The 18,320-nt window shown below is 41.0% G+C and overlaps 1 protein-coding gene across 1 annotated transcript; it reads left to right on the top strand.

The window, feature by feature from the left end:
* The first annotated feature begins 1,548 nt into the window (after positions 1-1,548).
* On the top strand, positions 1,549-14,723 carry rbm6 (RNA binding motif protein 6). Its single transcript, XM_074645244.1, has 23 exons — positions 1,549-1,750; positions 2,972-3,040; positions 3,893-5,426; positions 5,526-5,615; positions 5,782-5,851; positions 6,759-6,832; positions 10,057-10,131; positions 10,248-10,545; positions 10,688-10,845; positions 10,970-11,070; positions 11,165-11,234; positions 11,326-11,401; positions 11,512-11,570; positions 11,668-11,791; positions 12,127-12,224; positions 12,345-12,692; positions 12,782-12,940; positions 13,074-13,139; positions 13,331-13,558; positions 13,645-13,719; positions 13,811-13,902; positions 13,989-14,040; positions 14,127-14,723. Exons 2-23 carry the CDS (start codon positions 2,994-2,996, stop codon positions 14,220-14,222), a joined length of 3,990 nt encoding a protein of 1,329 aa, XP_074501345.1. The 5' UTR covers positions 1,549-1,750; positions 2,972-2,993; the 3' UTR covers positions 14,223-14,723.
* Positions 14,724-18,320: the final 3,597 nt, after the last annotated feature.

Genomic DNA, 18,320 nt, shown 5'->3' with positions numbered 1-18,320 from the left:
TGTATCTGCGATTGATCGCGATTAACTATGGACAATCATGTGATTAATTGCGAGTAAATATTTTATTCGACTGACAGCCCTAATTTTTATATAGGCCTACTTGTTTTTTGTCAGTATAGGTATTGGTCAATATACAGTATATGCTTTAAGAGGACATACTGTATTTGACATATGAGTGCTCATATCAGAACAAAATTAACATAATGTTTTAGATGTTTTATTTTCTGTAATAAATGTCAATTAACACAGAGGATGAATAATGCATGTGACATATGCATATTTTCCACTTAATAAAAGCCATAGCAGAAGTATAATCTTTGTTATGGCCTCTCGATACTGATGTAAGCCATGATATTTTTAAGCCAAATTAAACAAATTATGCAGTGGTAAATTAAATAGCAGAGGAACTGTTTTTTTTCAACTAAAATGGATCTGGACTTCAATCCAATAACCTGGAATCTTACAGGTTTTGTAATGTATCAAAGAAATAGTAGTTTGATTAATTTCAATTCAAGCTTTTGCACTGATGTTGCTACTGAGATTTGGTGAGGCTGTTTAAAGGTCCCATATTATAAAAAAGAGAGATTTTCATGTTTTTTTATTATAAAGCAGGCTAAAGTCCTATATAAATACTGTGAAAGTATCGAAGCGCTCAATCCACAGGGAAATACACACAGCCCGTATTCAGAAACTCTGCATTTGGAACAAGCTGTCAGAATCTCTGCCCATTCGTGATGTCACGAATATACAATATTTAGACCCTTTACACAATTTTAAACGTAAACATTCTAAATGTGTCCCAGTTTTTTTCCTGTTGCAGTGTATGTGAATGTCATCCGCTGACAGGAAGTACACATGGACCCAAGCTGTTGCCTAGCAACGCAATTCTGTTTCAATTCTGTCAAAATGCGCTAAAATGGAGTGTTTCAGACAGAGGGTAAATACAGGCATATTCAGGAAGACAGCATGAGGAAAATAACGTGTTTTTTTTTAACTTACAGCATGTAAACATGTTCTAGTAGAAACACAAAATACAGGTATGAACCTAAAAATGAGCATGATATGGGACCTTTAAAACCGAAATATAGCCTATGGTCTTTTTTTTTTTAGATAGATAGATAATTCAAGTTTCCAGCATCACAGTTCCATAGTGCAAAACATGTTAGTAAAAAGGCAGTAAAAAAAGTTAGTAGAGCAAAGTAAAAAGTACAAAAAAATATACCAGATATAAAAATACAAGGAGATGAAGAAAACTGTTAAAACTGAATATAGTGCAGGGTAACAACTGTGATACACGACTATTAGAAAGTGCAGAAGAGACTGTTAAAAATGAGTATATTATAGGGTTATGGTTAGGTTTAGGGCTCCTGAGATACATTGATTTTCTATGGCTCCTAGCATGACATGACATGACATGCAGTGATGTTTTTTTATTATTATTATTTGTTGTTATTTTAATCAAGGCCTACATTAGGTCTGCATAAAACCGACTATGACAGGTGTTGCATTCAATGACCGCTAGGTGGGAGCAGTTCACTACAGCACACTACTGTGTGTAAACCGGGGATTCAACGAAGAAGAAGAAGAAGAAGAATTGTTCTCCGCTGCAGAAGCAGCAGAAGCAGCAGAAGAAGAAGAAGCAGCAGCAGAGGACGTTGTTCTTCGTTTGTCATCAGACGCTGAATCAGCCGTCGACGGTCTGAACAACAAGCCGCTGCAACATCCACACTGAGCTCCAAGAACAAGCAAGGTGGGCCTTTAACAAACACTATCTACACGATAATAGTGAACTACATGGTCAGTTAAATATGTTTATCTTGTAACGGATGCTGCTCGCGGCAGGCTAACGCAGAGCTACCGGCTTCTAACGGTAGCACAGTTAGCTCCGACAGCGTCACCTATATCTGTTATAATGCTCTTTACATCCATACTTTAATCACGATAACATTGAGATTACAATGCCATCGTTCCTTTTAATGCGTTTGCTTAGCTCAGTACAGTCCGTTTAACACGTATGTGATTTATTTGTGTTGTGGCGCAGATGTGTGAGGCCTAGTAGTGTTAGCTGTTAGCTCTGTGGGCCAACATGATCATCCCACCAGCTCAGAGTCACACACAGACCACTGTGACGTGTGCAGACATCTTTTATGTGACGTCACTGTAGCACCAAAATAACACACTCAACCATCATATCAACCAGCACTCCGTCTTCTTATATGTTTACAGTATATATACAAGTTTCGTTATCCTGATTGCTGTGATTTGACGTTGGTCTATTCTTGGGTTATATAATTAAAAATGCATGTGACTGTTCTGGGGTACTGCCGGTAGCTCAGTCCATAGGGACTTGTCTTGGGAACCGGAGGGTGGACGGTTCAAGTCCCCATATGGACCAAGTACTGAGTGTGAAAAAAAACCAACAAGTAATTAGAAATCACTTCATGTCATGCTAGGAGTCATAGGAAATTAATGTATCTTAGTAGTTATTAAAAAAAATACCATAGGCTATATTTCGGTTTTAAATAGCCTCAACAAATCTCAGTAGCAAAATCAGTGCAAGAGCTTGAAGTGTGAACTGGTAGCTGGAGAGATGCCAGTTTGCCTCTTGGGCACTGCCGAGGTGCCCTTTAGCAAGGCACCAAACCCCCAACTGGTCTGACCCCCTCGCTCTGACATCTCTCCATTAATGCATGTATATAGGTCCTATTTTTGCACATTTGTGTATTTCAGGCCTGTGTGTACCATGTACCATTGAATCAATAAAGTGCCTTTCTTCTTCTTCTTCTTCTTCTTCTTCTGTGGCCATGGGCTCAAATATTTCTAAATCGCTCTAATTCCTGGTTGTGCTGTCAAAGTCCATTTCTTATCAGTTTTATTATGATGCACATACCTGGCCCACGCACAAGTCAAAAATGTAGCATTCTTCTACCTTCATCATAAAATGATGCAAACCCTTTAACTTTGCTTCCAGATTAAAATACTGACTTACAAACATGTGGGATGGACCAGGGCAAGGACCACGGGGAGGACCACCCTTTCGGTAAGCAAGCATCTTTTAGTCATAGGCATTGATTTAAAACCTATTTCAACTTGGTAGTAAGGAAGAAACGTGATTTTTTTTTTCTAGTAACTGCAATTTGGTGTTTGCCTGTAATACTGTTTGCTAGGAGTGGGCAATATGTTAAAGGAGACCTATTGTGCTTTTGTGCTTTCTGCCTTTCCTTTAGTGTGTTATATTGTTTTTATGTGCATGTAAAATGTCTATAAAGTTATAAAGCCCACTGTCCATGCCAAAGGGAGTTACTAAGTAAGATGTCACTGAGTAAAACACTTTGCCTAGTGGCTAGTTTGTCACGCCCCTGAACAAAGCTAGATAGAGCGGAGCTGAAGTGGAGTCCAAAATGTTAGGTTTGGTTGACCAATCAAAAATCAATGTTTTTTTAACATTAAAGCATGTGAACATGTTCTGGTAGAAACCTAAAATATAAGTATGCACCTGAAAATAAGCATAGTAGGTCTTCTTTAAAATCTGGTAACACATATGTAATTTTATAATATATGATGTATATGGTGATGTAGCCTAGTGTATGTTTTGGAAATCATATAGTGTTAACTGTATTTGTGTACATACCGGTATTTAGTACGTAAAATCACAATTCTGCATTTGATGGCTCCCCTCCTTTTTATTTCTTTAGGCTCATAGTACTCGTTACCAGACTGCCAACCCCATCTGCACACCTTTAGGGTGATTGGTTGGGCAATTTTTAAAATTAACTTATATTATATTTTTTCCCCTCCATATTATTGTGTTTGTAAGCTTTATTCTTTGCTTTTGTGCATTTCAAACAAATCAGTAACCTAATATGTTGACATATATATATATATATTCCAGTGGTGATCATCGTGGAGAAAGGTTTGGTGGCGGCAGAGATCGTCCCATGCCTGATTATAGAGGTAGAGATGGGATGAACATGGGTCAGATGGGCCCAAGACCTCTAGATCTGCCACCTATGGACATGAGAAGGATGGATGGGCCACCCATGAGGGGGCGCGATATGGACCCTCGTGATATGCGAGATAGAGAGCAAAACAGAGATTTTTGCCGACCTGGAGAAGAGCCAGACTTCAGTCCTAGAAGACACTATGAAGTTTCCATCAGAGACAAACTGAATTCTTCTGGTTTCCCGGGACCCGGCAGGAACTCGGGAGACATGGGAGGGAGGGGTATGCCACCACGGGAACCAAACAGCAGATTTACGGACATGAGAGACAGAGAGTCATTTCATTATGACATGCCACCGTTCAACCATCCCAATGTTGATGGAAGAAGAGGGTTACCCGTGGACCGAATGGAGCGAAATGATGGATTTAGGGACATGCGAGACAGGCCCTCAATGGACACAGGTGACTGTGATGGCTATGATATGGACTTGCTGCCACGTGAAAGGAGACTGATGGACACTGACCGAAGAGGAGGGCCACCTCTCAATCCAAGAGGTGGATTTGATTCAGATATGGATTTCAGAAATCGTCCATCAGCTGAATTTAGAGGTAGGGATCGATCTCCCTTAAGATTTGGAAACAGTGATGTCCCTCCAGTGGACAGGTCAAGATCAGACATGCCTTCAGATGTTGCTGGCCCTCAACGATCAGCGTTTAGGGGTGCAGAAGACGCACCCAGAGAGAGAGAATATACAGATTCAAGTGGCAGCCCCCTTATGGATTATCGATGTGGTGAAGAGATGACTCTTGCAGAGGAATGGAAGAACCGTCGAAAGGACAAGAGTCCTTTCATAGAAATGGGTAAAGGTATGGGAGGTCCACCCAAACCTGGCTTCCCTGTAGGTTTTGGCAGAGATGTGAATGTTAGAGATCCACCACCATTTCAGGAAAGGGATAGGCCATCTGTTGATTTCCCGGGGAAAGATGTTGGCTTTCCTCATGGTGACCACTTTCCTCCTATGAATCTACCATCAATTGCCAGCAAAGCTCCACAAGACCATCCACGCCAGGAAATAAGTCCCCTAACCGGCCCTCTTGGGAGAGAAAATGAGAGTGAACATTGGCTTGGAGAAAGAAACCCAAAGCATAGCCAGAATAAATCAAATCGTGACGAAAGGCTCCCTTACCATCAAGAGAAGAATCAGCCCTCACATATGATTCAGGAGCCAAATGATTGTTTTAAAGGGCTGAAAGATATCCCACACAATCAAGGACCTGCCAGGGGTAAGATGGGGGCAGAACGTGATTTCCAAAGCAGCAGCAGCACTGTACAGACGAGAGACCAGGACTACCGGGACATCGATTACAGAACAGGGTCCGGGAGGGTTTTCGATTACAAGCACGAGACGCTTCAGGCACCAGAGAAACTCATCAAGGAGTCTAAACCAATCGCACCGTCGAAATTTAGTGAGTCTGTTTCTCAGGTGAGTGTCTTTTTATTTTGTCGCCATTTGTTTATAAATTATATTTGCATTTATTTTGATGTTTCATAACCCGAATTTTCAAAAATATTTCTGTGAAAGGATCAAGATTACAGGAATGCATCAGTGGAGGACAAAGTTTCCAATACAATATCCATAATTGGTATTCCAAAGACTGCCACAATGGAGCAGGTAATAATCATACAGAAAAGCAACTTTGTGTGTGTATTATTATTATTATTATTATTATTATTATTATTATTATTATTATTATTATGATGGTTACCAGACAGTGTCTGTGTTAGTTTGCATAGAAAGCCATGGCATAACTCACTCATTTTGACACTTTCTTTTGCAGATTCTTGGTGCCTTTGCAGTCCGTGATGGTGTGCCAATGCAGGGGATGAAAATCAAGAATGTGGTGCCAGGTAAGAATTAAGTTTCCTTGTAGAGCTGTTTGGGGCAGTCGATCGCTAACATGTCCCTCAACATTTCGCTTTTACGACATTCGAAACTCCGCATTCTCTCTTTTTTTACGTTGTTGGTTGCTTTTGTTGTTGGTGGTCTGTGTGAACTCGCTCAGTAAAGAACGAAGGGGGGGGGGGGGGGGTTCTGTTATGCCATCCTTTTTTTTATGTCCGAGGATGTCGGGTCATTGTGACAGTTAGAGGACTTACCAAGGATTCAATATTAGGAGCTTCGGAGTGGTCAGTCACACAAGATATGTGACAAGTGACTCACTGAACGTGTCACTGTGACACTTCTAAGTACTGAAAAAAGAATGTCAACAAACCTGAAATGGAGACGGTGTTGTTAGTGCTTGGTCCATCCTGCTGATTTAAACATCTGCTTTAGAGTGTTTCCCCGAGTGGATCGCTGTAGACATGGTTATAGATGATGCTAAGCCTTTTTGTGAAGATTATTATGTTTTAAAAGGCTGTTAATTTTGCATAATACACCAAACTGTCCATCACAGAAAAAGATATTAGGTGCCTTTTTTTAAATTTGATATAAATACTGTATGACTGGCAAACTTTCTGTCTCCATGGTGCGCACCACGCAGTCATTCACTGCCACTGGTTTGGCTTTGATAAAGCCAAGCCTTAACAGACAAAGTCTGATATGACATCAGTCGTCAGAGGACTGAATAGGAAAAAAAAGAATAAACAAAATGTGTTTTCCTGAAAAAGGTATGTGTTTCAGTAAAGGTGTAAAATTTCGCTCACACTGATCTCGATGTATTCACGAACTGCTGTCTTATATGTTTTAGTGGGTGACTGTCATTACTGGCATTGACTAACAAAAACCCATCTGTATTTCAAATGCTGTCCCCAGGTTACAGCTACGATACGGCCTATGTGGAGTTTTTAAACCTCGAGGATGCAGTCCACTTCATGGAGTCCAACAAGGTGGCCCATCCTCGTCACTCTACGAAGGCCGTCTCTCCCATCAGGATTATGAGGGGTTGAGAGGGCATTTAGTAGATGGGGGAGGGAGAGAACGTGGGAAGGGGTTGCTTTTACTTCATAGTGAGCTTACTTTGGTTAGGAAATGATGTCAGTTGTTGACATTTTTAGATGCTTTAAACCTCAACAGCTGGCCATAGTTTTACATAAATTAAATTATAAGTACTTATCCACAAAACCATGGTAGTACTTCAGGTTACTTTTAGGACTTAGGAAGATTTAGAAAATATATTTAATCATTTTCAACTGTGTATGTGCACAGACATACAATAGGTTTCCCTCCCATTGTTTACTTGGCCTACTAGTTTCAACCCCAAACTGCCCTGTAATGGATTTAACCAGAAAATACAGATGTTTGAGAAGAAAAATGTGTCCTTCCGTGGGACTGTCTAACAGTTGGGGCTTTCTAATTTTAGGAAGACTAAATGATGACAATGAAGGTACTGTACGAAGCCACCATGTCATGTGTTGTGATTTAGCCTTTGTTACGAAGAGGATCAAAGGAAATTGTTACCACTTGCGGCACTTTCAAGACTGTGTGTCTTAGAAAATATTGGTTTCCTCTTTGCTATGCGCGACCCTCTGTTGTCAAGGAGCAACTGCAGATTTTCCTAACCAATGCCATAGCTGACGTTCAGACCGCAAACAGACCCACAATAAAACAATGCAAGGGGCTGGAAGGAATGCAAGGGTATCTTATCTTTACTCGCGATGTCAACAGTAGACATAGTGTGTCAGTTTACAAAATAATCTACCAGGAATGCGTATGTAACTGAGATTCAACTTTTCTGCTGGACAACCCTGCGTTTTTTGCTGGAGGCCATTGCGTGGGACTGGCCTCATTCAAATGGCACAGGGCGAAAGCTGGTCTGAACACAACCTTATTAGTGAGAACCCTGCAGTTACAGTTTAACTGTTAACATACAGTTGTTAGCTTAGAGAAAAGACCATTTTTGAGATTAGAGTAACCATGAAGAAGAATATTTTTTTCAATAGGAATTTTAGGGCAGGTAAAGCATTGTAGTGATCCATGACTTTGGTATAATGTTCTCAGCCATGTATAGGTCTACATTGCTTCTAGGTTTTTTAGCCATGCTAATGGCGTGGTTCTATGGATGACATTGTTGACCGGTATTGGTCCACCACTTAGGTACAGACTGAAATATCTCAACAACTATAGGATGCATTGCAGTGAATTTTTGTACAGATAATTGTGGGCCCTGGTTGACAAAGCCTACTGATTTTGGTGATCCCCTGACTTTTCCTCTGGTGCTACTCTGAGGTTGGCTTTTTTTGTTTTTTTTTGGTGAAATGTCTCAACAACTATTCTCGTTAAATTTGGTTACAGATATTCACAGCGTCCATACGATTTTGGTTATCTCCATTACTTATCCAGTGAAGTATCTCTACATCTACTTCTGGCACAACCTTTGATACAGATAGTCATGGTTCCCAGAGGATGAATCCTAATAACTTTGGTGATCACCTGACTTTTTGCTCTAGCACCACCGTGAGGTTGAATTTGTGGTTCAGAGTGAAATTTCTTGTCCAACAACTGTTGGGTTGATGACAGTCATGCATTTTGATGCAGCCATTTATGGTCTTCGTGCACTTTGGTGATCCCCTCACTTTTCATCTGGCACCATCTAGTCAAATTTTTAATTTGTCTTAATACTTTCGCTTATCTATCTAACCGTTTGGTTTTCTTCACATTGAGCATTGCAGCCTCACAAAGCCGCTGGTGTGCCTGCAGACTCTTGTTGTCCTTCTGTAACAAAATCCTTTCACCAGTTCAAGGCATTTTCAGTAATCTGTGACTTTCCCGAAGAGTGCATGTCCTCTTGATGATATTCTCTTGAACTCATCATCAATGAACTTTGGGCACCAGGATTTCCACTTTCTCTTTAATTGCTCTGAGCACTTTGTGAATGAAGTTCACATCTTGACACAATGAACAAAGTCTTGCAACACTAGCCGGGATTGGTGTGCTTTTATTATGTCTGTACAACAATGGAGTAACCCATTAGCTTGGGGTTGTTGGGATCAGTTCAGTTGTTGCTGAAATGTGTAGCAGTTTATTGTTTGGCTTTGCTTTTGCTATTATTGGGAGTATTTGGTTGCTTTTGGCACAATGTTCTTGATAGCTCAGAATAAAAACTAGATGATGCAGGTAGTTACGTGGTCAATGATTTGAATATCAACGATTCAAATTGCAACTTAGAAGCTATGAGTGGTGAAGGATTTTGCTTTGTGCTTTATGGAATGGCTTATTGTATGCTTTTAATGGTAAATTCAGTTTTTTGCAAACGAGGTATTCTCTGGAATTAACCACTGGATTTAAATACAGCTTTCAGATGCACAACCTGAATACGAATTATGGATAGCACAGTTTAGCGTGGTGCTACCGATTTGCAAAGTACATTTAGATCTGCCACGATCTTCCCTTTTGAAACTGCTGATTTCTTATACTAATGCAGTCTAGCTTTGGAAATGGGGGGCTTTTACGATGGCATAGTTAGATTAGAACACTTAACCTACCGAGAGAACCGTTCTTATTTGGCACTAAGTAGTTCTGTTGTTTTCTTTTGGATTATACTGTGCACAACTATCAGCGCCTATTTTGCTCATCAATCGATTTGTTTTAGTTATTTTCAAGCAAAAATGCCAAACTCTCCCTGGTTCCTGCTTTGAAGTTGTGCGGATTTGCTGCTTTTGTTTCGATTTTGTGGTAGTAAACTGCATATCTTGGGGTTTTGGTCGGACAAAACAAGCTATTTCGAGATGTTACCCTGGGCCTTAGGAAATTGTGATGGCCACTTATACCCTTTTCCTGACATTTTCTCAACCAATCGATCACTTGATTAATTGTTAGAATAATTGGCATATTAGCCAATTATAATATTTTGAAACCGAAAATAATTTAGCCACAGCCCTAATTTGTAGTTCCCTTTTAAATTATTTAGCATAGCGTGGGGGCAAACTGCCTGTGTGAAGCCTGATCCTCGATCTGGGCTTTGCTCACCACCATAGATGTTCGCCTGTCATCCTCAGCAGGGAAGAGGAGGGCTAAACCTGCCACAGTGCATGTTGGGTATCATTGGTATTATTTCAGATATAAGTCACCTATGTCATATCATGCTGATTGATTATTGCTGTTCTTCTTTCAGGGATCCCTAAAGGTTGGCACTAGAACGACATCCATGAAGTACATTCAGCCAGACGAGCGGGAAAGAAGTGTTCATGTGAGTGGAGTGAGAGAAAATGATTATCTGTTGTGTTTTTATCAGAAATACTCAGACAAAAAAGTAATGGAATGTGTCCCTTCCTTCCTTCCTTCCTTCCTGTCTCTGTGAATTAGGAATCAGATCACAAAGTACCTCAACTCAACAAGGAGCCCCAGTTGCCAAAACCAGATGAGCCTTTAGAGGAGTTGAAGACCAACCTGAATGGGTCCAAACCAAAAGACCCCATTGAGCCCTTGTCCCACAGCCAGTGGCAGCGTAGCTCTGACCTGACTCCCGAGGCCTGGCAACAGCAGGTGGACCAACAGCTCCAACAGCAAGAAACGGAGCAGCAGCAGGCAGAGTCTTGGGGCAACCGCAACCATCCTCATCACGGATCACACCAATCCGACTCCGTCTTTAGAGACAGCAAAAGTATGTCGACTTAAGCTCCTGGTTCTTTCTCTAAAGCTTGTAGCCATAAACACGAGCAATCCCGTGGACATATTTGTTATGTGCTATTGTAATTCATGACCAAGTCGAGTAAACAACACTTTTCCCTCGTGTCTCTGTACAGCCATGATAATAAAAAATGTGAAGCCCACCACCACCGTAGAGAATATCTTGAAATGCTTGGATCCCTTTGCATATCTGGATGAAAGAAATGTTCGCCTGGTCAAGGCCAAGCCACCAGGAGCCAAGTGCTTCTGTTTTGTTGACATGGACTCCCATGAGGTACCTAAAATATGAATGCACACAAGTTTGCTGTTGATTTATAATTTCACATTCTATCAGAGTTTGTGATTGCCATCTCTGTCCAGTGTTTCCCAGCACTTACCCATTGTGTCTTCTTTTGTAGCAAGTGACGCGTCTGGTTGAGCTCCTCACTAAACCCAGACCCCTTTATATTGATGGAGTCAGAGTTTACGCTGAGGTTGCAAAACCTCTGAAGAACCAAAAGTAAGTCACCTTTTGTGTAATGGTTTCCTTATCGGCTGTGTCTAGCAGAGGAATCCCATCTCATTTATTCCTGATGGTTTTCTTTCTGTTTCAGTTTCAGAAGAGACTTTGATAAACCAAACAGTTCCATCCTCGGGCATCCACCTGAGTCCAGCATGATGGGGGTAAGTTGTGGTCTTAATTGTGTTGTTTTATTATTTATTTATAAGTTATTAAAAAAGAAGAGGGTGACCTGTGATTTCACTTCTTCTTCAGCAGCAGCAGTACCCACAACCTCCACAGCACTTGCAACCTCTGCAGCCTCCCGCTGGTGCCCCCGCTGGAATGCAAGGTTAGGACTCGGACACACATTCTTGTATCTTTTTCCCTAAGCACTGTTTATTATTACTAAACTGGAACATAAAACTGTCCCTAAGTAGTCTCAATTTTTTTTGTCACCAGGTGATATGATGACAAGCATCACTAATCCTGCTCCGTCATCAGACCCCAGCATGGGACAGGTAGGTTACAAAGCAAAAAGCAAAGCCTTTTTTAAAAATCGATATCTGGTCTCAAAGCTGGGCACTAAACTGTACATCTCCTTTTAACACCTCAAAGGGAGTAGGCTATGGTGAGCCTCCAGCTATGGATCCGTCGTACCAGGCTGGTGGACCCCGTGTGCCCCCGTGTGAAACAGCTGGAATGCCAGTCGCCGCAGATGGATCACAGCCATACATCTATGGTGAGAAACAAATCAGGCGTTCAAATCAAGAAAAGTATTAATCATCTTCTGTGTGTATTGTTAAAACAGTCTTGTAAAGTACTCCAGTGTGGCTGATTTGTAACAATAGAAAATGGTGAAAAACTATAACTTAAATCTGACATTTTGGCAAAGTGACAACTCCAGAGAAAGGGTCTTAAATGTATAAGATGGAGAACGTTGAACTGAATGTTGAGGCACTTTTTTCTCAAAGACTTGATCTACTCTGGCTTGGATCGCACCTCATTTCTACCTTGCTTTGGACAAAAGCCAATGCCAAATGAATAAATATAATCTTTTTGTCCCAATTCTTCCAGGCTCTGAGATTCCAGACATGACCAATTACTTGTACGATTCCACATCAGGCTTCTACTACGATCCTGAGACGACACTGTACTACGACCCTGCCTCCAGGGTGAGAATACAAGACAACACAGTTATCCAATAATGTACAGCAAATACACATCTTATGTGTCTTAAATGATTTGGTTTTGGTTGTCATTTGACTTTTTTCCCCTCAATGTTTTGTGTCCAGTATTTCTACAATGCTGTAACCCAAGAGTACATGTACTGGGATGCTGCATCAAAGACCTACATCCCAGTTCCAGGAGGGAACCCTGCAGCGACCCAACCTATGATCATGACCGCTGAAGACCAGGCCATTCTTTCCAACCCGGCAGCAGATGCTCCTCTGGAAATGAAGAAATCATTGGAGCCTTCCGACACCGCAGCAGCTCCGGCACTAGTTCCCGTTCCTGATGCCGGCTCTGCTCCGGAGCCTGCCCCGACTTCTTCAGCAGCTGCTGAGAGGAAAGACGACGACGACTCCAAAAAGGACAAAGACAAGGATAACGACAAGCCAAAAAGTCTTGCTGCTGTCAAGGTAGCACTTTGGTTACAACGCCAGTACACAGAATGTGAAATACAGTTGTGTAAAGGGGAAATAGTGAAGACATTTGTTGCCGTTTGCAGATCATGAAAGACATGGAGCGCTGGGCAAAGATCCAGAATCGTCAAAAGGACAGTGTCCGCTCGGCATCACCGGTCATCATCGGTCAGCGGATTGTAATGGACCATGATAGCAGGCAATCCAAGTCGGCTGACGCTGGTTTCGCTATCTTTGAGAGGAAGGTTAGAGACTCACCTTCAACAACCACAACTATTCTCTGCATTCATTTTTTTTACAATGACTGTAGATATAAGAATGATTTATTTATTATATCTTGTAATTCATTTTGGCCCTTTTCTTGTTCTACATCCTAAGATATCGGGTGCAGATGATCTTTTTAAGAAGCCCCTTGCTCCTCCTAAGAAAGATGATAAGTCAAAGGTAAGAATCCTCATGTTCAGCCCATTTTGCATACTTTCATGGTGCACCTCCATACCTGACTCACTTTGTTTACTTCCTTCAGAACTCCATTTAAAAATTGTAAAAGTGACCAACATTTTTAAACAGACTTTTTTTTTTTACATGATTGAGAAATTGTTAGTTTTAAGCATTTGTCTGGCTTGTTTCCCCAGCGTCCAATGGGCTCCCTCGGTATGCTAGCGTCAGACTATGCAGCTGGAAGTGATGAAGAGGTGGAAGAAGATAAGGACGACGGAGCTAAAGGCAGTCAGGGCGGCCAGTCCGAAGACAAAGACACCAAGCTGACAGACTGGAAGAAGATGGCCTGCCTACTGTGTAGGAGACAGTTCCCCAACAAGGACGCTCTGATCCGCCACCAGCAGCTCTCCGACCTGCACAAAGTACTACCCATTAACCTCTGCATGAACAAAAGTTGACAGTGACTCTATAAATATAGCATCTAATACTCAACGTATTGTCTCAACAGCAAAATATGGAGATCCACCTTAAGATTAAGAGGTCGAAGAAGGAGCTAGAGGCACTGGAGAACCAGGAAAAAGAAGTAAGTGAAAATTAAACGGGTGTGGAAAATATGCTGAGTATCATGTCAGGTTGTCGGTTGATGACTTTAAAGTGAAATGTGTCGTTCACAGCTAAATTCCAAAGAACCTTCCGGGGCACCAGAAGCGAAAAAAAGAAAACACCATCAACAGCCGCAGCATCACGGTTGGGCTGGAGGCTCCAGGTAGGTGTGCTTTAACTGACTTTGTCATTTAAGTGACTTTATTACTGACATTTCTGCCTTATAACCGTGTGTTCTCTATGCTTTAGGGAGATGAATAAAGTCAGCGATCGACCCGGTTTAGGAGCTGAACCTGCCCCGGTAAGTGTGAAGCTTTTTATTTCCATCGCACAATGTGGTGTCTCTTGCTAGTTTATTAAACCTTTCTTTGCACTTTTTCTCTCCAGCCGAGGAAAAAGAAGGAGCCCGTCGTTTGGGACCACGCCACCTACAAACAAGCAGTACGCAAGGCCATGTTCGCACGGTTCAAGGAACTCGAGTGATCTCATCTGAACACCTCCTCACTTTTGATAATATGTGAATTGTTAATATGACATGCTTGCCCCACCTCAGCATGAGAAATCCGTTTGACTGTCTTTACTGTTTCTCTGCCTTGGACATTATTACATTATAGAACCACATTTTTCTACACTGAAATGGTGTGTAAATCACACTACAAGGCTACAGTGGAGCTAAAAAACAAAACCCCTCAAAAACAAGAGTTATTTGACGTCCTTGACAATGGATGTTGTACAGAAAGTGTTTATTCATGCTGTTAATCTCTGTATTTTCGACCATGTTTTGTTGTGTGTGGCCTGTATGTAGAATTGTGAAATGTCTCCAGGTAGTCTTTTTTTTTTTTTTTTTTAAATAATACTGTCAAACTGGCCACAGTTACATTTCGTTTTAAAGCTGAGAAATTTTTACATTTTCATTTTCATGGGTCGGAGTTGCTACTGTATGTATACACATTTTTAAGTAAAAAAAACAATATTATGGACTAACCTTTCTGCTTCTAAAGTGTTTGCTTTACTTGTGTTGATTATGTTTAGCAAGATCCTGTTTCTGCTGTGTGTGTGTGTGTGTGTGTGCACCTCACGTTCACTAGGTGGCAGCAAGAGACCATGTTCTGTTTTGTGTTAATGGGGAAGTATCCAAGCAAGAACGCTGAATCAAATCATCAGTATTGGTACTTAATATCAGTATTTACCAAAATACGTGATACACTTCAAGTGTATGTATATGCAGTCAGGATTTTGTCTCATGGATTCCACTAAAGACTCTTAAAGGTTTTGCCAACTTGCCTTTATGCATTTGACATGATTTCACTTCTTAGTAGATGCAGCTTTAATGTTCCCCAGTTGTGCACCGCAGGAGTTGGAACATGAAGCCTCCCCTCTGACCTTTACTGATATGAAGGACCGAGCCGTCACCCTCCCTATGGCTGTGGTTCAATGAATGTAGAGGATAGCGTGGGTTTAGCGTGCTGACATACTAGCAGCTCCTCTGAGAGCAGTAACAAAACACTGGGGAGCCTGAGGAGCTGCAGTCAATGACAAACAGCAGAACCACTTGAACACTGTGGAGAACAGGCAGCCAACACCTTTTCATCTGTACAAGAGCAATCATGCCTCCTGTTGTGTGTTTACTTTTGGACGGTAACCTAATGCGGAGATTTAGGCTTGTGTCGATCAACAAGTAGCTTGCATTTTGCTTTCATGCCCACCACGACCTGGTCTTTCTCCAACCAGCAGTGGGTATAATGGGAAAGGTGGACATTATTATTTTTTCAGAGTGACTGACAGTATATGGAGTCTCTCTGTCTGAGGATACAGCACAACATGGTGTAAACTGTTCTGTGGCTTGGCAACAAAACAGAGAAGCACAATAAGGTTCAGATGTGCAGTGAAAGCCTGACACATCAATGTTCCGTTGCTTTTGCTTTTCAGTTATATAATCTACTTTAGTAACCCATATTTATATTAAACAGTTGGTGTTTTAAGCTCAACTCTGTCTAGAAGGGAACAGAAGTAACAACTCTACACCATTTAGTTTAAAGTCATTAAAGCAGAACTGGACAAACTAGTAGGATTGAAGGTGAAACCTGCAGCCTGCTGTTGTCAAGGTGGTCAGGATTCATCCCTCTTTATTTACACTTATATCTAAATCACATTCTTTAAAGTTCGCCAGCCGGCTTTCAAACTCTGCATCACACCTTCCCCTCGGGAGAGGAAACATGATGTCGTATTGAGTTTAAACTTGTTCTGTTCATCTTAAGGCTACATGTCTGCTCCTTACAGAGACATCTGTTTTGTTATGTATCTAATGTCGTATCTTACTATTATACTATACTACTAGTCTAAAGATGGTCATCAACATTCCCCACAGCCTTCCAAAATATTAACTTTAAAATATATATATTTTCTCAGTTACATGCTTCAGATCAGACAGGTCATATCAAATGAGCCAATGTTACGGTTTTAATGCAAAAGTCATCAAATAAAATAATGTCTGTTCTCTGTTTACACACAAAACCCCGCACAGTTGAGCAGATTTTGCAGTGATATATTAGGGACCACTGCTATAAAAAGGAAAACAATTAGACTTAGGCTTTATTTCTCTTTAAAATGATGGTAGTCCTTCCATGTATCCTTGAAATAATGGACTGCTGGCACGTCTGCTGAAGTCCAAGGTTTGATCACATCTTTAGATGTTGTGAGGTCTTTTAAATTACTTCCATATTTGCAGTATTTTTTTCTCTGTAGGTCAGTAGGCTATACATACAGCCTATATCCTATGACATCAATCAAATAAATACATTTTCAGAGCAACAGATTTAGCCACTCAATTTAACACACTCAGTGTGTATTTGCATATAAATAGAGTATTTATTACCGAGATTCACATGGTGTTAGGTTTTATACACTTTATTTTATCAGCCCGGTCATGAAAAGATAAACTGCAATCATACAGAAGAATGAAATACACATTTCAGATTACAGTCTTGGGGAAAGCACAAACTGCTGTTGGATAATGGAAAGTCTTTGCTGATACCAAGGTTACCATCCAGATCCTATAAAATACAATTGTGTAACACATGTGCCAACAATATTAGTAGATTTTGATTTATGCAGACATCTCAAATAAAAAGCCACCGGGTGAGGGACTAGCTGGCATTTCCTTTTCCCCTCCCAAATAGCAGAAGGGAGGGGGGGGGGGCATTTGCAGAAGGAATCTCTGCCTATTTTCTGTTATTTTATGTGGACTCATTTCCATTCCTCTTTTCTCCGTTCTGTCACAAGACCCCAAAGACACCCCCAGCTCCCAGTGACAGATGTCGTCATTACCCAGTCCTAACCGTCTATGGAATGAAAATGAATGTGCAGTTAGTCTGCGAGGATGGGCACGGAGAGCTGCCGTGTTAGTGTGAATGTCAGAGAAAAGGTGGACAGGGGGGCCAATTATCCCAGCTGGACGGCTCTTAGCAGCAGTCTGGGGACGAGACGGGAGAAGAACACAGTCAGCAGGACTCTCAGATGTTGAGATGTGCTGTCAGTCCACACGGGCGAGGAGAGGAGGGAGAAGCATCATTTGATTGCTTTTAATGGAGGTCTGACACCCTGCTGCTGCAGATGGACAAAGATGCTCTAAATGCTGAAAACACATCAAAAAATCTCATCAGACTTGTATATATTTAGGTTATTTTTTTTAACATCCATCCACATCAACATAAATAGACAGGCAGTTCACCAGACACTAGTTTTTCCAGTGTTTTTTTTTTTCCTTTCAAAGAAGCTGATTTCTGTATGAAATTAAATCCATGTAGTATTAAACATGAAAAGGATTATTTTTACAATATGCGTACATGTTGGATGATGCTGTGGTTATCTCAAATCTCTTCTTTGTCCGTTAAGACAAATGATCAAAAAACATGTCCCATGTAGAATGAGTCCCTCAAGGAATAGCATGTGTTTGTGGTCACTCCATGCAAACAAAAGAGACTATATATACCATCACAGGCTCATAGGAAAACCATGCTTGTCTGAGCAACTTTCACCATCTGGCTTATCCTTTCAAGTGTAAGTTGAAAAATGATGTCTGTTATTGATTGCTTAATCTATAACATCATCTTGAGAATGTCCTTGTGACTGTCAGGCGTGGGACATACTTCAGAGCACAGCTTATGTTGAGTTTGGACCATTTCTCGCAGCAGAACCAATTCCACTGGCAGACTGTCACTGAGAACATTATATACATTCAAAACATTTGGAAATGATGTCATGGTTCTGCACGCCAGCACTGACGGAGAAATGACAGCAGCGGTAGTAATATATTAAAATAGACATCTGGAATGTTTCCTTCTATTCTTTTCTGATACTGAAAAAAAAAACATTGCAGTTTTGAATAATTTACAGTTGTCTCATTTAATTATCACTCAGATGACTTGACGACGATGACGTCCTCGTGCACATTATTACAACTGTGAATTGCTTTTGTAAACACTGTGGGAAAAAAACACATTATGAGAGCTGTCAAAGATTAGTGCAGCATTTATGAACTACTCAGACTGTTACAATTGCACTGTAACCCTGCTGCCATAA

This window comes from Sebastes fasciatus, chromosome 1, assembly GCF_043250625.1.
Source record: "Sebastes fasciatus isolate fSebFas1 chromosome 1, fSebFas1.pri, whole genome shotgun sequence".
NCBI lineage: Eukaryota > Metazoa > Chordata > Actinopteri > Perciformes > Sebastidae > Sebastes > Sebastes fasciatus.
This window is presented reverse-complemented; position numbering and strand designations above follow the sequence as displayed.